Here is a 25,172-nt window from a genome sequence, read left to right as displayed (position 1 = left end):
ACTCATTTCTCCACAGGAGAGCAGAAGCCATTTGTCATTCGCTATTATTAGCACAAGGCTCAGGATCTGCTGCCATGTTAAATAATTGGAAATGAAACCTTGTGTGAAAAAGCACATGTACAGTGTATTACACCACACTGCAGCTACACAACATATACGAACAGCGTGTGTCTATACGGACCGCTAAATATTAAAGCGTGCCAAGAAATATACGCTACTGTTCACTCCTGTCACTCGAAATCACAACCTATAACAATGAAAAACGATCAGAAACATCTCAGGGAAAAAGACAGGGAAAAATGAAAAGGTTACAATGACCTGGTTGCGTAAATGTGCACATGCTTTATATTTTTCAGCCGATCACATTAAAGACCTCGGCTCAAGATCAGCTTCACCTTGACATCCCTGTGCATCTTTTGCCCTCCCGGGTCAATTCCGGGAATAAAACAAAAACTTACACCTTTTAATTAACTTCATTTAAACTTCATTCATTCATTTTCTACCGCTTATCCGAACTATCTCGGGTCAAGGTGAGCCTGTGCCTATCTCAGGTGTCATCGGGCATCGAGGCAGGATACACCCTGGACGGAGTGCCAACCCATCGCAGGGCACACACACACTCTCATTCACTCACACACACACTACGGACAATTTTCCAGAGATGCCAATTAACCTACCATGCATGTCTTTGGACCGGGGGAGGAAACCGGAGTACCCGGAGGAAACCCCCGAGGCACGGGGAGAATATGCAAACTCCACACACACAAGGCGGAGGCGGGAATCGAACCCCCAACCCTGGAGGTGTGAGGCGAACGTGCTAACCACTAAGCCACCGTGCCCCCCGTCATTTAACCTTATTACTACAAAATATACGATTCGTTTTGTTATTCATGGACAACAGACCTAATCTACATGGAATAAAACAAGATTTCAGGAGAATAACGTTTATCCTCTGCATGGAACAACAATCTCTGAGCTGTGGGTTAAGGCGACTAGACAGAAGCCCTTTCTCACAAAAGAAAACACCTGCGCTCTAAATCACAGCTCATCTGTGTTGTGGTTTGATGAGACCACATGCAAAAGGGATGTTTAATGAGGAAAAAAAGGATTTATTTATTTGTCACATTTACATTACAGCATAGTGAAATTCTTTTCTTTGCATATCGCAGCTTGGGTTCAAAGAGGGTTAAGTGTTTTGCTCAAGGGCCCAACAGTGGTAGATAGGTGCACTCTGGCCGTCCGGTCTGCCAGAAAGAGACCCATCGCTGGAGTATTGAGCCTCCAGGTTCACTTCTGTGTTTTGGAACGCACTCGCAACCGAGGCACAACACGGACTATTGTCGGATTGTTCTACAATTCTGAGCCATTGTACTGTTTGTTATCACTGTTTGCCTCTGTTTAATGAACCGCTTCTCTTTATCGGATTTTCCAGGTTTGGACGGTGTATTTTGGGATTTGTTTGCCTCACTACAAATTTTCTGTACGTTTTGCTACCACGCCTTTCACCTACTGTCTTATAGATCCTTCAACTACGCCGTCTGCAGCTTGGCGGTGCTGGAGCTTGAACCACCAAACTTCTGAAAGGTTGGAAAAAGTTCTGACATGACGTATCTTGGTTTAATATATCGTTACATGACAAAAACTTGCTATTTAAACAGGGGTGTGTAGACTTTTCATATATATCGTATATCCAGATAATAAGCTACACAAAGGACTAGGTGGTGATGCTATTTATTGTCCTCCTGCTCCACCGATATCTCTTTAAGGCTGTCATGCTGATTAGGACTTAGTTGTTAAGCCACTTGGATTCTTGGTGGCTTGTAAATCTTTCACGAGCTGAGAAATAATTTGAGGGACTTATCTCGGTATGTGACGCTGTCACACTTCGCCACATGCTTTGGTGAATTGACTTCGCTAAATTCCCTGAACCATGGAAAAAGCCTGAGCAAATATGATTAGCTAGAACTGATAGGCATGGTTATTGGAAGCCCCAGGGGTTAATCTGAACTGTGATGAATATTAAGAGTTCGTCAGATAAACACACACACACACACACACACACACACACACACACACACACACACACACAAACCTGATCTGATGGTTAGCTTCACTGCGGATCTTCAGCACCTCTTTGCCCTTGAGCTCCAGCTCCTTGGTGAGAGTGCTAATGTTCTCGTTCAGCGTGTGGATCTCATGATCCAGATCGGCGATGTGGTTCTTCCTGCGAGTCACTTCCTCCTGAAGCTCCGAGATACGACTTAGCAGCTCTCGCTCCTGAGAACGCAAACCCAAACACACACACACACACACACACACACACACACACACACACACACACACACACACAAATTTAAACAACTGCTGTGATCCTGCTACTCATGTGGCAACACTATTATTGCTGATTCTTTATGTAAACATATTTTTTTTATCCTTACACCACTTTCCCTTACACCACTGGAAGGAAAATGATGTAATATTAATGACACAGCTTTCTTTTCCTTCTTCTCTGTTCCTACCGCTTCGGCTTACATGCTGTATAGGAATCGCTCGGCTAGGGATGAGTAAAGGAAGCGTGAGAAGCCGAGACATCTTCAGTGCTCGGGGTCAGATGTGTCACACACACACACACACACACACACACATATTTAATAAAGACTCTCCCATTGATACAGCCAAAAAAAAAAAAAAAAGGTGGCTAAAGCTATTTTGAATGAAAAGTGTGCAGGGTAATCTCTACTCAGTTTTGGTGTGCAAAAATGATAAAAGATTTTTGCCTGAATAAATAGACATGTTCTTTATTTCCCCCCTCTGAATTTTAAAGGTAAAAAAAAAAAAAAAGTTAATCGTCGGTCAGAAAGTATTTTAAAGAAAGAAGCTCCGAATGAAAGACGTTATCTTGACGAGGACCGACTTATAATCGGCCGTCACCTCAGAAATTAAAACAGCTTCCGTTTTCTTAAGGAAAAAAAAAACGCCTCGGTCGAACCGCTACTGAAGAGACTGTCGGTAAAAATGAGGTTGAAGCAGCATTAAGGACATTAAAGATAAGGTAATAGAATTTCAGAAGTTATACATAGGGTGCAAAATTGTATGTAAAAGGTAAAAAAAAAAGGTTGGATATTCCCGAAAGCTCAATGGGGGAATCTTTCAAAACACAAAAACTAGACAGAGAAAGGTGAAGAAAGCTGCAGTGGAGTGAAGGTGCAAGGACTCTGAAAGAAAGAAAAAAGGCTAGAAAGAAACCGCTGCTCAAAAAAGAAAAGCCATATAAAAGCACAATAGTCAATAAGTGTTATTTGGTGATTTCATAGGTTTCAAAGGCCGTGTGTGGTGTGAAACTAACACGGATTCACGTATTTCGATGAATGCACATCATGCACTTTGGGGTGGTTTTTATCTTCAGAGCGTTATCTTGGGTGTCTTGCCAACAGACGGGGGATAGTACAAGAAAACCTTATATTAATTAATGTAAGCATTAAGTAATGTAACCTTTCATAAAACAACCCTGATCCTCCAAGCAGCAGCCCAGTGCCTTCCCCGCTTGAGCCACCACAAATCTGATGACTTTTAAGGAAGTATGAATACCTTTTCAGACCACTGTGTGTGTGTGTGTGTGTGTAATGATTAGGGTTGCCAGATCCTCACAACAAAATCATTACTAAAAGATGTAGCTCTTCCGACAAGGTCCTAAATGACCTTATGAAACTTAACTTGGATGTCTTCACGTACTACATGTTACGATGACCCAAAATTTCCAGAGAAGGTTTTTTTTATTTTCATATAAAGCTAAGCAATTTGCTGACCTTCTTGGAGAGCGTGAAAGAGCGTAAATTATTCCGACGCTTTCTGAACGAGATGGGACGAGAAAGGTCATTTAATGATTCTCGTTCAACTTCCTTGGTGCGCTGGCCAGTTATTCAGGAGCAGTTCCCATGTGAATAAATCACTGCTTTGAATATCTAATTAAAAAAATAACTTTGATGATGTTAAAATGTCATCATTAACATATAGTCATCATCATACATTAAGTAATCCACGAGCAGGACTAGCAGCTCAGTTTGATTAAGTGGAGTGTAGGTTAATCAGCCGGCGCTGTGCACATAATCTTTCGCTCTAATGGCACTGACTTTATTTAAAAAAAACACCTCTTCCCATGGAGCAGAGTCCAGCAGCCTATAGCTGTGTTTAGCAACTAAATGAATCTTGCTTAATTTAATTATATATTCTAATCTGCTCATCTAGTTTCACAGTCTTTGCAAATATCATTTCACACCTCAGGAGTAACTTAATAGTAGCATAATAGTGAGACTTGAAGCTAAAAGTGTTGATGCTAAACACTCCAGTATAAAAATACAGGGCTGTCAAGTGTCACGCATTGAGAGTGACTGTCACGCATTTGGGTCTTTTGTCACGTTCTCCTGCTACACATCGTATTTCTTATGAAGAAAAACTTTTTTGACTATTTATCATATATTTAATAAGCCGCAGCGCCCAAAATGTATCGGTCCGCACCGCTGTCTCTATGGAAACGGGCAGGAATCAAGCGCGTCTCCCCTGGAGTTCTTAGTCGAGCCTGACACTTATCAGCCAATCAAAAAAAATAGAGGCTACACAACAGCCAATCAGAAAATAGCACTATTGTATCTGGATAAGATTTAATGCAACAACCAATAAAAAAAAAACATTCTTTAGTGAAGGTATTTTCGATGGTCCGTTTGAACAAAACCTCAACATGAAACAGCTTTTCTCTGAACGGGACATTGTCCTCAATCATGTCCCTAAAAATGTCTGGGCTTGTGCTGAACTGTTTTATATGGGAGCAACATTACAAATGATAAAGGAGTCCAAAAAGGAAACAAACACTTACAATAAACAACACCAGTCATAATCTGTCTCTCTGTCTCTCTCTCTCTCTCTCTCTCTCTCTCACACACACACACACACACACACACACACACACACACACACACACAGACGTGTGCACACACACAAATTAATAAATGGAAATTAAACAAATACTTTGTATTTGGTAAACTGCGGTCAGCGATCCTTACCAAACACAACTCCCCCCCCATTATTTTTTTTTTTTTGTGGGGTCATGCTTGCCTGTCTTCAAAACTTGAGAGCCCTGAAAATATTATCTGCCACCTTAATAACATCTGATATTCTATAAAGTGTGTTCTATAAATTAGGTGTACAGCAGCAGATAGGACTCCAGTTAGTAAGCTTACATCATTGTGTATTGAGGTGTGTATCGAGGCATGCGGTGTCTAAAAATAGGTATATTTTGCATGCATGTAGGAATGTATTCCTTATTCACTTATTCTAGCTATACGCTAGTGATATACAGTCGGCTCTGAGGTAACAGAACTGCGTTATGGGCAGAAAGGATATTGTTTTGTCTAAACAACAAAGACGTTTAGGTTTGAGATCAAAACAACATATACCAGACGACACACAGCAAATTTTTGTAGTTGAATATTTTGAAATTAGAAATAAACTAGTGTGAGAGTTTATTTTCGAACTTACACTACAGCCAGTGTTTAAGGCCGTGTAAAATTTTGGGTTCATGCACTGGGTGTGGAGGAGCCTTGGGGGTTCGATTCCTGCCTCTACCTTGTGTGTGTGGAGTTTGCATGTTCTCCCTGTGCCTCGGGGGTTTCCTCCGGGTACTCCGGTTTCCTCCCCCGGTCCAAAGACATGCATGGTAGGTTGATTGGCATCTCTGGAAAATTGTCCATAGTGTGTGAGTGTGTGAGTGAATAAGAGAGTGTGTGTGTGCCCTGTGATGGGTTGGCACTCCGTCCAGGGTGTATCCTGCCTCGATGCCCGATGACGCCTGAGATAGGCACAGGCTCCCCGTGACCCGAGAAGTTCGGATAAAGCGTTAGAAAATGAATGAATGAATGAATGAATGAATGTTAGTAGAATTTTAACTCCACAGGTGTTTAGATTTAACTTGTGACATGAGCTGAAAAATCAACTCCCAGAAAAGAGTTTATTAAACTTCCTAGTGTATATTCGATGGTCACAAATGTAGCTGCGATAAACGCACAGAGAGTTTATTCCAAAGTCCAGAATTTTTTGTGTAGATCATAATGTCACCTTCCAGTTCCTGATATTTATATCCAGATGTGATGGCATCATTGGTGGTAGACCACCCGATATTTATGTGGGAAGAATCAGGCTCATCTTCAGGAGATGAACTCCTGCTCAACTGGGTTAAGATCTGGCTCTGGTGATTGACTTGGACAGTCTTAAACCTTCCACTTTAGACTGAAGTCCTTTTTTGAGGCTGAATTTATATTTTTCACAGTTAGATTGGATGCGTGTCTCTGTAAATAGTCAAAAATGTTTCTGTAGACTCCTGAATTCATTCTGCTGCCACCATGAGTTCCATCATCTCAATAAAGATTAGTGAGAATGTTCCAGAAGCAGCCATGCAAGCCCAAACCATGACACTACCACCACCATGTTTCACAGAGGAACTTGATGTTTTGGATGCTGAGCAGATCCTTTCTTTCCCCCTTTTTTTAAGGCCTTTTTTTTTATCACTTTCATAGAGGTTCATGTTGGTAGCAGAAGTTGTGTGGTTCATCTTTTGTACTTCTCTGTGAATTCCAATCAGGACTGCTGATGCGTGGTTTGTATCTTGTGACATAGCCTCTATATTTCTGCTCTTAAAGTCTTTTTTAAATGTTAGATTGCGAGACTTTCACTCCTGCACTGTGGACGGTGCTGCTGATGTCTCTGTTGTTTTTTTTCCACAACTCTCTCAATGATTCGGTCATCAACTGTTGTTGTTTTCCTTGGCTGATGTGTTCCAGTTGGTCGTTAGTGTTTTATTAGCTGTGCCCAGTGCTTGTGCTGTGGCGTTGATTGTTTTGTCCTCTTTCCTCAGCTAAACATTCACTTGATTTTCTCCTTATAGACAGCTCGCTGGTCTTCATGTTGCAGTCTTCCAACCATAGACATTTAGAGCTATTGATTCATTTAGGTCAGTTACGTGTTCCAATATATTTGGTCACTTGAAAAATGGGAACATAAAGGTTTAAGTTTTTGAGCAAAACTATAAATAAATATCAGGAAATAAAACCTGGGAAACATGGTAAAATGATCAGATCTATGTCTTGTTTATAAAATTATTCATGGTTTATCATCTCCTCCCCTCCATCAGTTTGTCAACATCCGAACAGCTGATCATAGTAGAACTAGAGGTGCAGTGAGGGGAGATTGTATCATTCCCTTTAGGAAAAGTGTATTTGGCCAAACCGCTTTTTCTGTTCGAGCTGCTACTGAGTGGAACCTTACCCCTATAAACATCAGAAACCTGAACACGTATACAGTGATCCCTTGTTTATCGTGGCTAATGGGGACCGGAACCCCTCGCAATAGGTGAAAATCCGCGAAGTAGAATTGGGCCTAAGTTTGACCTTTTTCACTGATGGTCATCATCTTCCTCTTCCTCTTGGGCTCACTAGAAGCATCTTTCGCAGGGGCACGGCGCTTAGGAGGCATTGTAAGGGCTTAACGAAAAGTTAACTTCGAACACAATATGCGAGACACAGCATCGACAGCGTGAACGAGAGTGGCGAGATACAACAAGGGAAGAAGCTAGGAGAGGATGCGATGATGCGCAGCCAATCAGCTCAGATCTCGCACCGGGAACCAATCATGTGCCTTGTCTAAGTGCCCGTGGGTATGTACAAAGCCTCTGAGAGAGTTTCTCTCTTTGCCTGGCATCCCGGGAAACCGTTTTTATTTTTATTTTTCGATGAATATTTTTGAGGCCGCGAAACTTGAACGGCGAAACTTGAACCGCAAAGTGGCGAGGGATTACTGTAGTACATTTAAGATCAAGTTAAAGAAGTGCTTCGTTATTAACCAGAGCTGTCAACATTAGCTTAGTTTTTGACCTGCTCTTGTTGCCCCCTGATGGTTTTTTGTTTATTGTGTGTGTATGTGTTCATGTATTTGTCTGATGTTTGTTTGATTGCTGGCGTCTTGTGTTTCTAACATACATCATAGCTAATACTTACAGTAGTACTTTTATTAAATGTATTGTGACTTTATTGTTATTTCAATATGTACATTTATTTACTTTTATCTTTTTTAGGGTGACCATTACCATCTGTCTAGGGACTACAGGTGAAAAATAGCCATCTGGCTAACTCTGACAGAAATGTTTATTAATATGCATTGTCCCTGTAATAAATAAATAAATAAATAAATAAATAAATAAATAAATAAATAAATAAATCTGAAATTCTGATAGCGATATTTTCATCTGAAACCCAATTATTTTTTTTTTAAATTTATTTAGGGTTTTTTATTTTTTATATGTTTTTACTATTAACCACATCCTGGAAATATAGACTATGCTATTTATTTATTACAGTCATTAGAGATTTTTATTCCTGCTCATATCTCATATAAAGAGCACTTTTGCTTTTAGCAAAATTGCACTTACTCTAGATTAGAAATGTGACAGGCTTTATGACCGGCTGAAGTAATGAAGCTTTAAATTAAATACATTTTCCTTTAAAAAAAAAAAAAAATCAATTTCAATAATTGATCAGTCAACGAGTGAAGTGACAAAACAACAACTATTACAACACTAGTTGATAATCAGCAACAACAAACAAACAAAGAAACTGTTTAATATTCCTTGCTCTACATATACATCTATCCTGTCCGTACAGTACGTTACAGACCCTTGTGACCCTAGATGATGATGATGCAAGTCTCAGCAAATTACCCATAATCCTCCACAGTAAGCCATGCTGCACTCTCTCTCCCATTCTGAATGTGACTTATTTCTTTACTAACAGAAATATCTTCGGTACTCGGCTAGAGTAGAGACGGCAACGTTTCTCACTTGCCTCAAAAATCCATTGAAATCCGTCCACGAAAGCCATTTTCCAAGTTCACACTTTCTGGTTCGTTTTAATTCATTTCCCCGACAGACTTCTTTTTTTTATTATAGCTACTTTACATGATCCAAGTCAAATCTGCCTTCTTCTAGTTAAAGCAATTTCAAACTGGCTTCTTATTCGTGTTCTGCCCTATATATGATCTATCGCAATGTGACGCCCTCTACCTGGTGAAGATGTTCGAGATACAGTCACAGACCTTTTGTGAAACTTTTCATTCAAGCACATTTTGGCACTTTAGTATTAGTCTTGGCTTGGAGTAATGTGTGGACGATGTCTGGATGCCAGATGATAAGCCTGTTTGGAATGCTAAGTATCATTTCAACAGTCAGCGATCTCCGTCTCTCTCTCTCATAAGCCTGTGACCGATGCGTTCATTCTGTCTCACAGACAGAATCTTGGAGGAAATCGTTTTAGTGAAAAGCTTTGTCCTCTGTTTCGCTGTCTGCTCCCTGTGTGACTGCATGAGTGTGTGTGTGTGTGTGTGTGTGTGTGTGTGTGTGTGTGTCATACTTAAACTATAAGCCGTTGTCTGATCGGTGATATTTCTATCAGCACTAAAACACAGAGATATCCAGAACTACTAAACCCTTAGCACCAACAATACAAGGAGAACATCCATATCTGCTTTCTACATACTTACAGCTTGCTCTCGATCTTCTCTAGAAATATAACAACATTCTAGATATCAGTGGATATTTTCAAGATAGTAAAAGAACGACTGCTTTCTAATGAGCCATGCTGCATTTTTCTTTCACCAATAAGCTCATGAATTTTGGCAGAAGCAGGGTGAGTTGTTGGCTCGGGTGGTGCCAGGTAGATGTTAGCGCCAGACATGGCCTGGAAACTAATATGACATTTTCTAAATATTTAAGCCCGGTTCATTAGGATCAGAGTTCTGTAGAGCCAAAAATGTAACAGATACACACCTGTAGAAGAATATTAGATGGCGTTATTAAAGCCAGTGCTCGCTATGTTATGTTGTTTCTCGCATACCACCCCGCTGCTGTGATCCCTCCACTGGCTTCCGGTAGCTGCACGCATCCGATTCAAAACACAGATGCTGGCCTACAGAGCCAAAAATGGACCAGCTCCCTCTTACCATAAAGCCCTCATCACTCCTCGCAATGCACTCCGTACCCTCCGATCTACCAGCACTGCTCGACTGATTCCACCATCTCTCAGGGTAAGAGGCAAGTATACTACAAGTCTCTTCTCTGTTCTGGCACCGAGGTGGTGGAACGAACTTCCCCTAGAAGTCCGGACAGCTGAGTCACTGGCTATTTTCAAGTGGCGGTTGAAGACCCACTTATTCAGGAAACACTTCAACTAGCACTTCTTTCCTTATGTTTTGCATTTATATATATATATATATATATATATATATATATATATATATATATATATATATATATATATATATATAAAAATAAAAATAAAAACAACCTTTGACACTTTTTCATTGTAACTTTGAACAATGTTTTAAACTCACGATATCTTAAGTATAACCTAGTGAGCTAGAATGTATCCAATGTTAGAGATTTAAGCACTTACAGTATGTACGTCGCTCTGGATAAGGGCGTCTGCCAAATGCTGTAAATGTATGTAAATGTAAATGTTTGAGGTTTCACACTGCTCATACTTTTCCTGGGGTTAACACTTAATCTTGGCTCCTGATAATCTAATGTTTCACACTATACACAGTTAAACCCTGGATTAACCTTCTTCATATTTGCATATTTGCTCCGTCAACGACAGCGATTGGATAAATCCAGCGAGCGCTTTAAAAGAACGGCTCGTCTTACGGATTTGAGCTCATCACGTGGCCGGTCTTTAATCTATCACAGCTTTGTAATCTTGTTTGGTGTGTTGTAGAACAGGCATTTGTTGATATCCATCTACTGTTAATATATCAGTCATTTCATTAAATACTCGTTTCTTTTCTGAGCATAACGGTAGAAATATATTCTCCTCTTTTGACTTCTGTAGCCTTGTAGAGGGAACATTCGAGTCTTTTCTCTTCTTCCTCTGAAGTTCAACAGAAAGTCTTGATCTTTCTCACACACAATCGGAGACTGAGAGACACTGAATGAAGACCCAGGACACTAATGCCTCTTTTCCACCGGAAAGAACTGGGTGCTGGTTCAGAGCTAGCGCTAGTGCTGGTTCCACTGGCGAACCTTCTAAGAACCGGTTTGCCATTCCACCGGCTAGAGAGCCGTCACAGCGCCGAGTGTGACGTCACTGTATACGTGTCACGTGTCCCAGCAACGTTAGCGCAGCAGCGGCAAACACAACAACAATGGCGGATGTTGCTTTACTGTTAATGCTCATGGCTTTGTGAACCTACACTGGCATCCAAACGCGGCGAATAAAATGTGTACGTGCGGCTCCGTGTAATCTGTATAAACGGAGGATGTAATCGATAAAGTACATAACGTTATTTTATCGTTAACACAGAAAAAAATTTAGCCTTAGCATGTAGCTACCTACTATCATGTATGCTGATAATGTATCATATCGTGGTAAAGTAAAAATGTATTAAACAATAGTACTTAAGGTACATTATCAAATGCGCTAACAGTAGCCCCGCCCCCAGCTCCTGACAGCTGTGTTCAGTGTTCTGTAAAAGTTCTAAAAAGCCACAGAGAAGAAAATGTATTTATGACAATTAATCTGAAAGACTTCATCGGCAACGCAAAAAATATTCAAAGAGCCGCAGAAGCCGTGAGTTCGGTGTGACGGTGTGCGTGATGGGGAAAGAACAAATGTGTCCTGAAGACGAACTGGTGTTTTAACCTAGCATGGTGTTTATGTTCCTGCGTGTGTGAGAAGGGGAAAGAGAAACAGAGAGAACTGGCAGACAGTAAAGTGGCCACGGCTCTGCTGATCGTCATGACGATAAAACTTGATTCTTCACGCTGGGGTTTTGACCATCCCATCGCCCACAGCTCATTACACCGGACCCACATCGATGTCTCGCAGGGGAACGATCGATGAAGACAAGGCAGGAAAGAAAGAGTGAGAGCAAAAGGGAGGAGGAAATTAGAAACGAGCAAGAATGCAAGTAAGCAAGGAGAGAAAAAAAAATCTGTATAGACAGATGGATGGAGAAAGGGAGAGAAATGTTCTGCCATGACGAGTGATCGGTGTAATCATTTTAAATCACCTCCTTCCAGTTCAGACACTAGGCGAGGTTTTATTCCTGTTCCCAGAGCATCGTGTTAACAGCTGTCTGTACAGGAGACTAACTGCATATTTGGCCAGAAGGGATTTTTACTTTGATTAGACATTAAAAGGTTTATGGAAGGTGTGTGGAATTTCCTGTGGACTAAACTAATTCTTCTCCACTTGCTTCTTCAGACATTCAGTGAGAAGAAGATGCCAACTCCATGTGGTCTCTGAGGTCAACAACATCCTCATCAATACACAATTGTCAGACTTATATTTATAATCACACCCTCCAGTGTCACCCAAATGAGGATGAGGATGTTCACTTTTGCGTCTGGTTCCTCTCAAGGTTTCTTCCTCTTCCATCTAAGGGAGTTTTTCCTCACAAAAAATAGGTTTTAAAGAAAACCTAAACCTACAGTACACCTTATCTTCTTCTTCTTCTTCTTTCGGCTTTTCCCTTTTCCCTTCAGGGGTCTCCACAGCGAATCACCTCTCTCTCCTATCCCTATCTTCTGCATCCTCAACACTTGCACCCACTAGCTTCAAATCCTCATTAATTACATCCATATACCTCCTCTTTGGCCTTCCTCTTTGCCTCCTGCCTGGCAGCTCCATGTCCAACATTCTCCTACCGATATACTCACTCTCCCTCCTCTGAACATGTCCAAACAATCTTAATCTGGTCTCCATAACTTTGTCTCCCAAACGTCCAACATGAGCCGTCCCTCTGATGTACTCGTTCCTAATCCTGTCCAACCTTGTCACTCCCAAAGAACCTCAACATCTTCATTTCGGCTCCTGTCTCTTACACCTACACCTCATAGACTAGATAAATTTGACTACGCTCAAGATATTTACACTGGCTCTCGGCGTGCCAGCTTACTGAGATCGATCCGGACGGATTTTCAGCTAAGGTTGAACAATCTCCCAGAAGCTTCTGTAGAATCTTCCTCTATTAACGAAAGTTTGGTCATTGAGATAAATGGGCAGCTCTGTTATAGCACATGAGCTACAATGCTGCATGCTTTAAGTTTAAGAATCAACAACCAGATGTGATGCTGGATCATTACAGAAGTCATTAAACAGTGCATTATAATGCATTTGTTGTCTACACCTACCTTCTGGTATCTCGATGAACTTCATTTCAGCAAAAAAGCACAGGTTCATTGTGCACACAGATAGCATAGCATAGCATACTGTTTTCCCCAGATATGGGTGTTGACGGGGGAAATTTATAACTACATCCAGACAATCGATTAAAGAGAAATCGCACGTGCTCAGTTGTGTGTGTCGTCAGTCTGTGCAGTCTGACGGATGTGAGCTAATTAAAAATTTCTTCTGCTAGCTTCGGTGCTTGAATTGTTCAAACGTACTGAAGTTTGGTAATGAATGATGTGCGTCAGTGAAAGAACATCTGGACGAGCCATCTGCAGGACGTGGTGTGAGAACTGAATGAAGGGGATTGATGCGACGGTGACGTCGTCGAAGACGTGAGCTAAACAGACACGAGACCCCGCTGTGGAAGCTGCAGAGCTCCAGCTGGCCTCCAGTTCTGCACTCGTACTCACGAGGATGATGTAATTTACTCGGCCGGCGAAGATGAAGTGGAATCTTCGGTTACTAATAAGCGGCCGTTAAAGACGTGGAGAATGAGGCAGACAAACGAGTGTACTTTTATAGCAGGGGAGCCACAGGGGGTTATTATTACACCGTGTGTCTCTACTAAATATCAACCGCGCCGACTCTCTTAGTGCCTCTAAGAGCCGACATTCCTCGCAGATCGTTCCTGTTTTACTCGAATGCTAATGTCTGAAGATTTCCGTACTCTTATTCTGTACCGAGTTGACAGTATACTATGATTAATTAGCTTCTTTTCGTGTGTGTGCAGTGAGCTGTGAAATTCCATTGCTGATATTAAGCCCTGACGCAAGCTCTGTCCTTTTTCACAGCAAAATGAATGAGAAATAAAGGAAGATTGTAACAGTGCATGCACAGAAATCTGGAGGTTAGTCTGCTTGCCCTTCCTTTGGGGTACTTGTACTAGGTACTAACCTCTACATATAGTAGGGAACCACATGCTTTGAGCCAGGTGTCTAAGTCATTACAATTTGGCTCTTGTCCAAGGGGCTCAGATTCGTACGCCCGTTTTCTCTGCTCCGGACACATCAGCTTCAAAAACTATTCAAAGTCTATTCACCTCCCACCCCTTGACAGGTGGCACTGTAACGAGATCATCGATGTTATTCACTTCATCTGTCAGTGGATTTAATGTTATAGATGTGGAGTGCACATGAATTCGAGACATCACTCATCAGTCAGTAAAGGCAGCATTAGGGGAAGTGGTGGCTCAAGTGGTTAAGGCTCTGACTTGTTGATTAGAAAGGTCAAGGTTCGAGTTCCGGCACTGCACAGCTGCCACTGTTGGGGAAATGAGCAAAGCTCTTCACGCTGCACACGACAAACGACGGCCGATAAACCGGAAGTCATTCATTTCCTATGGAGAGTCACAAAGGGGCTGCGTGAGGTGTCGACCATCTGTAACTTTCGGATCTTGTGCGACTACACCGCATCCGATATGCCGACCGGATGTGATGTATTCCGATGTTGTCCAATCAGGTTTGTGTGCGCGAGGTGATAAGAATTATTGAAAAGTATTAATATTAACTTTAGTCATTTTTAAACTTCAAAAACAATCTTTTTGTTTTAAATACATTGTTATTGATTAAAAAAAACTAATAAATGATTAAGATTTATATTGTATTATTTTTATAGACCGACAATCTCGGCAACTCGCTTCCATGCTTCAATTTTTCCTGTAAACATCTCTGTATGATTCGAGAGTTGGATCATATAGTAATGGGTTTTCCGAGACTTAGCTTCTCTCCCGTGTTGACGTCTACAAGATCATATTGCACATTCCGTGCGACTGTCACTAGGGGGCGAAATCCGACAGTCGTTTCCGTTTGTCGTGTGCAGTGTGAAGGCCGCTTTAACCCTTGCTGCTCCAGGGGTGCTGTATCATAGCTGCCCCTGTGCTCTGACCCCAACCTCTCAGTTTGAATATAAGAGCAAAAGTATTCCATTGTGCTGTAATGTATATGTGGTGATAATAAAGACATCTCTACCTCAATCGTTCTTTCAACTATTCTGCTAGTCCACCGGGTTGTAGTGTGGTGTTCGAGTTAATTAACGCTACTGTATAAAAGTGTATTTAATTTTCCCCTCCACTGTTCCTCTACCTTTTACCCCTGCTGTGATAATGGGGAAGGATTTTTCCAGAATTTTTGGTGCAATACCTAATTAGGTCTTGTGATGCTCGTATTGCCACCTGGATGCGGCGGTAGCTGAGCAGAGGTGAAGAAGTTGAGCAGAAGTAATAAAGGAAAGCTGAAGCTGCAGTAAAAACAGCACTGTTTTGTAACACACTGATCATTAGGTCGGAGGGTTGAAGGTGTGATTATCACCTGTATCCTGCTCTGCTCCAGGGCATTCTCCAGCTCCTGCTTGGCAGCTGCAGTCTCCTGCTGATGAGTCTGCCGCAGGTGCTCTATAGCCGAAGCGTGCAGATGATTCAGCTCCGAACGCAGAGACGCTACACACACACACACACACACACACACACACACAGAGAGAGAGAGATTATTCTTCTGACACAAATCTCTTCTCTAAGTAATATTAAAAATCATCAATCACTGAGGTTCTACGCAGAAAAGTCAAGTCAAAGAAGTAATTGCTTTTATTCTAACAATAGCAATTTCCTTCCCTCGCCTCGTTGTCTCTACACCGTACGGTTTCTCGTATTTATGGTTACATTTCAGAAAGATCGGCGCCATTGCCTCATAATTCATCGGTGTGAAAGTCACTAGGCAAAAATCACATTCAGACTTGGAGAAACTTTAAATTAAACCTGCAGTCGTACACTACCGGTGTTCCATGACACTGCAATTTCAGACTCGGAAATTCTTACGAGCAGCTTAGAGAACCTTTTTTTTTTTTGGCAGATATGCCCACACATTGTTGAAGGTACCATTTGTAATGTTTAAAAGAGTTTCTAAATCTGGGACGATCCTAAAATTCTAAATCCACCTTACCAAACTTAGACTTCCTGAGCTTCTGTCTGTGTGACGTTCTGCCATGTCAATCTCATGTCCATGAAGGTATCGTCTGGGTTCTCCAGTTTTATCCAACAACCCAGAAACATGCCATTAGAGGGATTGGTGACTATAATTACTAGGTGTGAAAGTCTGTGTGCGTGGTGCTCCGTATAACTAAAGCCTTTATCAAAATAAAGCCGTTAGTGCAGAAATTGAACGAATGAGTTGTAAAAGTAGTTTTGCTCAACGTACTGTACCACTTAACAGTAATCTTGCTGAGGCACAGTCCAGATTTTCATGACTAAATAATACTGAACTCATACTTGGATGTAAACATTTAGCTCGTTAGTAAAACGTGATCAATAACGTCAACTATACAACTCTTAGATCGTCAGTAAAAAAAAAAAAATCCTACGCAGAATCTTCTATGGGGATCTATCTGGAAGTTGAGTCATTTCAACTGGACGTTCCGCTACTCATCTGAGCAGCTTCTTCAGTCTGAGGGAATTTGGCAGGATTTCACAAATTTGCATCCTCCATGTTCAAGGATCCTCCCTTCCCTTGACATGGGGAAGGTGAAAGAGTGAAAGAGAGCAGGGAGAGAATGTATTAAAGATCAGAGACGGGGGTCCTTACAGTAGGTGTGGCTTTCTTGGTGGACCAGTGAAGAGGTCTTGATCTTGATGATGGCTGAAAAATACTGTGGGGAATGAAGTAGCTCAGTGGTTAAGGCGTTGGACTACTCATCAGAAGGTTGTGAGTTCAAATCCCAGGTCCACTAAGCTGCTACTGCTGGGCCCTTGAGCAAGGCTAGTAATCCTCAATCGCTCGGTTATATAAAATGAGACAAAATGTATGTAGATAAGAGTGCCTGCCTAATGCCATAAACAACTCAACGTCCAACCTGGATGACTGAGAATCTTCTAAGAATCCTTATTAGACTAAAACCCATAAGTATGCAAAGTGTATGATAAGTCCTTGAACTTGTATTGCACATGATACTGTAGGCCTGGAGCACAAAAAGTTTTGACAATTTGCCCTGTGGTTATGCTGGAAGAAACTGCGTGCCTTGAAATTTTCAATCCTCCCTGTCCTTCATCCGGGACCTCGTCACTGTGTCTTACCTAGCATGGCTTTCCCTTCGTCCTCCAGCTCGAAGCGTAGCGTCTGCAGCTCCTGCTCCGACTGCTGTTTCAGCGTCTCGATTTTCTGCCTGTGGGCTTCTCTTAGGGACTGCAGCTCCATGTGATGCTGCTGCCGCAGACGCTCTTCCAATTCCTACACCAACACACACACACACACACACACACACACACACACACACACACACACACCCCCAAACCCTGCTTTTAGACACAATGAAAATAAAGCAAACGCAGTTTAAGTAGGATCTTTTAGCAAACCAGAAGTTAGAGACTGTTATGGACTTTGTCCAGCGCCATCAATTAAAGCAGCCCAGGGATGATTAGTAAGCCTTTGCCAGTCAGAAAATTACATTAAAATCAATAAGCACTTAAACATATTAGCAACTTATTGTGGATTTTATATTGCTGTTCCATGCAGGTTGTAAATGTGAGCGAAGCAGACTTTCCCGCCCGGCTAATCTGGTTGGTTTTGCTACCAGCAGCGACAGATGTAGAAATCCCTGATGAAATATAAACGGCAATTATGTCTCTAAATGCTATAGGAAAGCCTGAAGTGCTGCGTCTGCACTTCACTGCTGAAAATAGAAGTGAGCGAAGGTGCCTACTGTTTACCTACTACATGAGTTAGGAAAGAACTTCAACAAACTGACCGGAGATGAGTTTCCTAAAAGAATCACGGGATTAGATGGAACTCACTCATTTAATCACTCACTTATTCAAACTCTCACTCATTCAATCTCTCACTCATTTAATCACACACTCACACACAGAGACATGTTCTCACTCACTCAATCACTCACACAGACTCATACTCGCTCACTCAGACTCACTCACTCACTCACACACACACACTCACTCACACAGGCTCACTCACTCACTCGCTCACTCAGACTCACACACTCACTCAGACTCACACACTCACTCAGACTCACTCACTGAGACTCACTCACTCAGACTCACTCACTGAGACTCACTCACTCACACACACTCACTCAGACTCACTCACACAGACTCACTCACTCACACACACTCACTCAGACTCACTCACTCAGACTCACTCACTGAGACTCACTCACTCACACACACTCACTCACACAGACTCACTCACTGAGACTCACTCACTCACACACACTCTCACTCAGACTCACTCACTCAGACTCACTCACTCACACACACTCACTCACATACACACACTCACTCACATACACACACTCACTCACACAGACTCATTCACTCACGCACACAGACTCACTCACTCACACACACTCACTCACTCACATACACACACTCACGCACACAGACTCACTCACATACACACACTCACTCACACAGGCTCACTCACTCACTGGCTCACACAGACTCACTCACATACACACACTCACTCACGCACACAGACTCACTCACTCACTGGCTCACACAGACTCACTCACTCATTCACTCACGCACACAGACTCACTCACACACTCTCTCGCTCAATCAGACTCACTCACTTACACACACACTCAATTACACTCATTCGCTCACACTGACTCTCACACTGCAACTCCCCAGCTTGTGTCTACTTGCTAAAAGTTTACCTCTTCAACTTTGATAACGATTCAAGAGAAAAAAATTCTCTCAAGGCATGAACTAAAATACCAAGTTATTGTATTGCTTGTATTATGCATATGAAAACCAGCTGAAACCTGAAACTGAACCTGAACCTAGTTTAGTTCTTCATTTAGTACTTTATTCCAATTGTTTAGTTTATTTTTAAATATTCGTTCGACTTCAATAATCAGGAACGGTATGAGGATCGGGATCCGAGCCCAGATCCTAGATCTACGATACTGTACCTGCCGCAGCCTGTTTAAAGATGAGGTATAAATTTGGTGTTTGAGCCCAAACGGGACACGCAGCCGTGAGCTCAGTCTCTGCAGGAATACTTGTAAACCTGAAAAGGTCAGATCATGTCAGTCATATTGACAGCTATCAGTAGACATGCCATAGCTGATCTCTAGGACATGTAGACAAACCAACACACACACACACACACACACACACACACACACACACACACACACACACACACACACACACACACACCCTGTATGCATTCTCTATCACAAAGACAACAACCTCAGAAAGAGCAAAACACCCCTACAGGTCTGCATGCGCACATCGCCTCCCTCTCTCTCTGTCTCTCTCACTCTCTCTCTCTCTCTCATATTCACACACTACTGCATCAGAGACACCTCATTGCATTCAGAACACACACTGTAACCTTCCCATAAGACAAGATCCCATTTGCACCTCCACGAGTGCTACTAGAGTGGTAGCCCATGTGATATATATGAATATGCTCTGAGTTCTAGCTCTGGGTCTGGAGTTGTTACACACTGGCAGTGTGTAAATAGCGTACGGTTCACAGGCATCGGGTTCCAGCTCTGAAAGAATTACAGAGTGAGAAAGTGGTGTTTATAGAACTTTCACGCAATAAGCATAATGACAGAGAAATCAGTATAAACTCATGAGGATTTCTTAGACAGATTTATGGGATTTTGGATTGAACAGAGAAAGAGACAAACCGGCTGAAGCTTTTAAATCTGTAAATACAACAAGGCAAAATGATCCAATCATGGTGTCTAGATGGAGGAAGACATGTCAGAACTGAGTAGGAGCTTCAGATGTTTGGACAGAAGACCTGACAAGGAGTGGAGTAAAGGATGGGAAAGGGAAGGTTAAGGAAAGGAAAGGAAAGGAAAGGAAAGGAATGAAAAGAAAAGGAAAAGAAAAGGAAAAGAAAGGTAAGGAAATTAAAGAAAAGAAAATTAAAGGAAAGAAAAGGAAAAGAAAAGAAAGGAAAGAAAAAAAAGAAAAGTAAAAGAAAGAAAAGAAAAGAAAAGGAAAAAAAGAAAGGAAAGGATAGAAAAGGAAAGGATAGGAAAGGAAATTAAATTAAAGGAAAAGAAATGAAATGAAAGTAAAAAGCAAGAAAGGAAATGAAAAGAAATGATAGAAAAGGAAAGGAAAGTAAAAAGCAAGAAAGGAAAGGAATGAATATAAAAAGGTATATATTCTTTACAGTGATGCATGTAAAGAAAAAGGAGACACTCGCCAGACTCAAACAATATGTTTTGTGATGAGAAAAGCCCGTAGCTCACCGCCAGACATCGACCGACAAATTGCTGCCTTTCTGTTGAGCGTGCAAAGACGATTTATTACCTCAGACACTTTCTTAGAAAATAGTAATAAGCATGTTCTCCACTCCGCAGTGATTCAGAATCTATTTGTTGGTTTCTATATTAATGCAATTAACTGCTTAACATTATTTGCCACACATTTCTGCATTACTTCAGCTGCCAATCTTTTAGCTTCGTTAGGTTTCTGGCTAACCAAACCATTTGAGAAATATCTGTTTGTCTGAAACTTCCAGACATATCTCTGATGTGCTCAGCTGTTATCTGGCCGTGATTTATACATTCTCACATTTTATTAGTGACGAAAGTGACGTGCCATATGGCTAAGTACGGTGACCCATACTCAGAATTCTCTCGTTCTCTGCGTTTAACCCATCCAAAGTGCACACACACAGCAGTGAACACACACACACACATCGTGAACACACACCCGGAGCAGTGGGCAGCCATTTATGCTGCGGCGCCCAGGGAGCAGTTGGGGGGGTCGGTGCCTTGCTCAAGGGCACCTCAGTCGTGGCCTGAGACTCAAACCCACAACCTTAGGGTTAGGAGTCAGACTCTCCGCAAAACAGGGGAGAGCATGAACGCAGTCCCCCACTATCAGACATTATGCAGTCGAGATTCCCGCATTTGGGGAATTTGCAAAGGTCAACACAGCCCGAGTGCAATGGCCGAGCCTCGCTTTGGGCAAACCACCTCCTTGATCATAGTATTGCCCCTGCCAGGTAAGTAATTACAGTGTATTACAGTTATTCACCAGCTCTGAGATTAGAGCACGAGCTGTGAGTGTCAACAAGGTTCAATAAGCCAATAAGAGAGTTTGGCCTGTTCATATACATCAATTAAAAGAGAAATGAAATCTCTGATTATTTCCATTAACACCAAACCCACACAAATCCAGACAGACTTCCTTCGGCATCAGTCACACAAAAACCACGGGTCATTACTTTAAGACTACATGGAAAGCACGGACTCCTCTAAAATTTTGTTAAAATGCAGAAATGATATAATCAATGCAAATAAATGGTGTACAGAGCAGACTACAGGACATCTACAGGACATCGGTGACCTTGAGTGTTAGAAAGGCGCCTTTAAATAAAATGTATTATTATTATTATTATTTAGTCTATGGGGGCAAACTAAGGCAGGTTACAGTTGTAGCTCAACAGTTAAGGATCTGGTCTACTACGCCATATGGTAAGGGTTCAAGCCCAAGCCTAAGTGTCGGGTCCTCGAGCAAGGCCCTTAAACCTCTCCGCTCAAGGGGTGCCATATCATAGCAGACCCTTTGCACTTTCCTAGCAAGATGGGATTTGTTAAAAAAAAAAAGTCTAGTCTGTGCAAAACTATCCATAGAAGCCAACTAGCCAAGGTGTCAATGAGAACTTCACTCCTTGCGCAAACATCTAATGTTTATTAGACAGTCTCTGTACATCTGCATCTGGCCATGGTTTCCTCACTCATAAACATGTCTGGAGTGAATCTGCTTTCATTCTGTTATTTTGTATTTCTTTTTTTTTATTTATTTACTTTCGTGTCCAAGCAGGATCATCAGGGCCATATGTTCTCCTCGGCCAAAGTGGGTAGAGAAAATAACAGCTCTCTCTGGTGCAGCTGGTGGGAAGTACGCATGATCTTTCCGGATAAAAGTAGAGATAGATTTCCAGCATCAGCAAAGAAAATAAATAAATAAATAAATAATAATAAATAAAAAAAAAAGCTACAGTGAGTTTATTATTACTTAACATTAAAACAGTATGGAAAACAATATGCTTATTTTGCCTATGAAAATATTGATTTACAAAAAAATGAGGCAACACTCCTGCTAAGTACCCGAAGATTTCCTTTAGGGGACGTAAAGAAATCCGTCAGAACTCCAGGAAAAAAACGTGGTGCTTTTCACTTCCTTTACAACAAAAGGACTTTCTTCTTCACCCAAAAAGCTGCTCTTGTTACTTATTAAAAAGCAGTGAATAAATCAACAGCACATTGTCCTATCTAACCAGAGTGCCTGCTTAACCATGCTTGTGCTGGGCTCCAGAGCACTAAGGTGTAAAATCCAGCCCTTCTGATGGATCTCTCTGGTACGACAGAGACACTCATACTGAATAATGAAAGAACAGATGGAAAGAGACCGTTATTTTAACAGCCCCGGTGCTGGGTAGAACTATCCAGAGACTGCAGTGGGGTCGATGCGCTCCATTTGAAGCTCTGGAACTCTACAGCACAAATCTGAATGACACCAGCACCATTTTTTCCCCCTTTTCCACCTCCTTATACATTAATAACTGATGTTTAAAGTGTTGATGGATAATAAATAGCTGTTTAATCTGTGGTTCAGGTTTTATATGAAAGCTACAGTTGTTGGCTGCTTGTGCCGCAAACTGTTAAAAAAAAAGTACGAGCCGTGAGATAAGTCGTAAAACCAAGACCGTGAGATTATTAAATTTCCCGAAGGTATTGAAACCGCGCCAGCTCAATGTCTGATTTCAAGCTAACCGCCGAAGTCTCTTGCCAATACGAACCTTGAATTGTTATCCTCACTGTCAGCAGTGCAGGGTGAGGCACTGATTATACAGGTTATAAAGGTGATTAGACAGAGAGATGTATACGGCATTTAATCTCATTTAATGGAAAAGTCTTAGGAAATGTGCCATCCAAATAAAATCCATTCCTTACCATGAGTTCACTTTATAACTTACAGCAATCCAATTCAGACAATTCAACCTCGAGGTTATCAGTCACTAGGAATTTATACTTGCGTGAACCTCATATGGTACTTTCCTTAATTTACTGTATAACCAAGAATCTTTTGCATAAGCTCTTTTTTTAAATCGATCTTAACTTTTTCATACTAAGTTCATTTTTTTACACTTTTTTTCTCAGTGACTTGGAAGGAAGTGGCTTTTTTGGTCACAGCCTGATCCTAAAAGGATCCTTTATATAAATGCCATATTGTTTCATAAATTGCTCTTAACTAAAGGTGTCCCTCAGGTAGTCATGCCCGAAAGGACAAGATCCCGGATACAGGCGGGTGAAATGAGTTTCCTCCGCAGGGTGGCTGGGCAGAGAGAGAAGTCTGGGCGTCCCTGCTTAGACTGTTGCCCCCGCGAACCAGCCCCGGAAAACCGGTAGAAAATGGATGGATGGATGGATGTCCCTCAGGGTTGTGTCTTATCACCACTTCTGTTTTCATTCTTAACAGAGGAGGCGCACCTGAGAAGCAGTTCTGGGCTGTTTAAATATACAAATAATGTTCTGGACCAGACTGGAACCATTCAGAGCTATTTCCAGTCTAGTGCAGAGTAAATTAATGCTATTAAAGCAAAGGATTTTGATGCCAGTCTGACAGTTTTATAGGGTCAATTTGTGCATCTTGGAGAGATTCTAAATCATTGTATATAGATTGCAGATGACATTTTAGCATCATTTCTAAATAAAAACGTCAACCTATTAAAGACAAGCCAATAATGAAGAGTAAAAAGATTAAAATGTTAAGAATATTGCAGTTGGCAGGCAAGGTCAAAGGGAAGAAAGAGGACGAGTGATATTTTCTTAGCGACCACCCTGTACCAGCCACTTAACAGTTTAAAATGCTTCCCGCAGGTGGACGATTCAGAAAACGACCCAATAAATACGGCCATAAAATGTATATAGTTTCTGCTATAAAATTTCTAAATGACAATATGTAAAACACCAACCTCGTCTTCAGTTCACCGTGTCTACTTAAACCTTTTTTAAATTTTTTTGCTTGTCACTTTTTATGTGTTTTATTTTTATTTAGATATTTGTGTATTGTGTATGTAATGTTTGGCGTAGGGGCCAATTGTGTCAATTTAACACTAGCAGGTCAAGAGGTATGAAGTTGGACAAATGTGCAGGAGAGAGTGGGACAGATAGGCAGGGCAGAGTGGGATAGATGGGTGGGGCAGAGTGGGACAAATGTGCATGACAGATCGTGACAGATGGGTGTGGCAGATCGAGACAACTGTGCAGAACAGAGTAGGACAAATCTGCAGTACAGATGGGTGGGGCAAAGTGGGACAGATGGGTCAGACATAGTGGGACAGATGGGTAGGGCATAGTGGGACAGATGGGTGGGGCAGAGTGGGATAGATGGGTGGGGCAGAGTGGGATAGATGGGTGGGGCAGATCGAGACAGATGGGCGTAGCAGATCGAGACAGATGGGTGTGGTAGATCGAGACAAATAGGTGGGGTAGAATAGGACAGATGGGCAGGGTGCAGTAGAACAGATGGGGGCAGAGTGGGCCAAATGGTGGAATAGAGTGGGACAGATGGGTGGGGCAGAGTGGGACAAATGGTTGGGTCAGAGTGGGACAGATGGGTAGAATAGAGTGGGACAGATGGGTGGGGCAAAGTGGGACAGATCTTGGAATAGAGTGGGACAGATGGGTGGAGCAAAGTGGGACAAACGGGTAGGTTAGAGTGGGACTGCAGAGCTGCTTAAGTGCTCAGCTCCACCAAGAGAGACAGATTGATTATAAATACGATAATTAGTGAGAGAGACCTTGAGGTCATGCTGGCGTGCTTCCTGCAGGTCGTGGATGGCGCAGCAGTGGGCCTCGCGCAGACGCTCCTCCCTTCGCCGGTGCTCCAACTCTAATTCCTGCAGCTGCTGGCCC

At 41.9% G+C, this 25,172-nt stretch overlaps 1 protein-coding gene and 1 non-coding gene across 4 annotated transcripts in view; both read right to left on the bottom strand.

Annotated features, from left to right (window-relative positions):
• The window catches only part of fam184ab (family with sequence similarity 184 member Ab), a 119,055-nt gene that overhangs the window by 15,300 nt on the left and 78,583 nt on the right, over window positions 1–25,172 (bottom strand). For all 3 annotated transcript variants that reach the window (XM_027155369.2, XM_027155370.2, XM_027155372.2), the window contains exons 11-14: window positions 25,058–25,172; window positions 17,329–17,482; window positions 15,575–15,702; window positions 2,093–2,277 (exon numbers count right to left, since the gene is read on the bottom strand). The exon at window positions 25,058–25,172 is cut by the window's right edge and continues 98 nt beyond it. In XM_027155369.2, the coding sequence (XP_027011170.1) occupies window positions 2,093–2,277; window positions 15,575–15,702; window positions 17,329–17,482; window positions 25,058–25,172 (582 nt within the window). The remainder of the gene's footprint in view (window positions 1–2,092; window positions 2,278–15,574; window positions 15,703–17,328; window positions 17,483–25,057) is intronic.
• Window positions 21,098–21,261, bottom strand: LOC113648338. Its single transcript, XR_003441889.1, has one exon. It is a non-coding gene; the product is annotated as a U1 spliceosomal RNA (small nuclear RNA).

The sequence above is a fragment of the Tachysurus fulvidraco genome, chromosome 16, assembly GCF_022655615.1.
Source record: "Tachysurus fulvidraco isolate hzauxx_2018 chromosome 16, HZAU_PFXX_2.0, whole genome shotgun sequence".
In the NCBI taxonomy this organism is placed as follows: Eukaryota; Metazoa; Chordata; class Actinopteri; order Siluriformes; family Bagridae; genus Tachysurus; species Tachysurus fulvidraco.
Note: the sequence above shows the minus strand (reverse complement) of the source record. Positions and strands in the feature narration are given on the sequence as shown.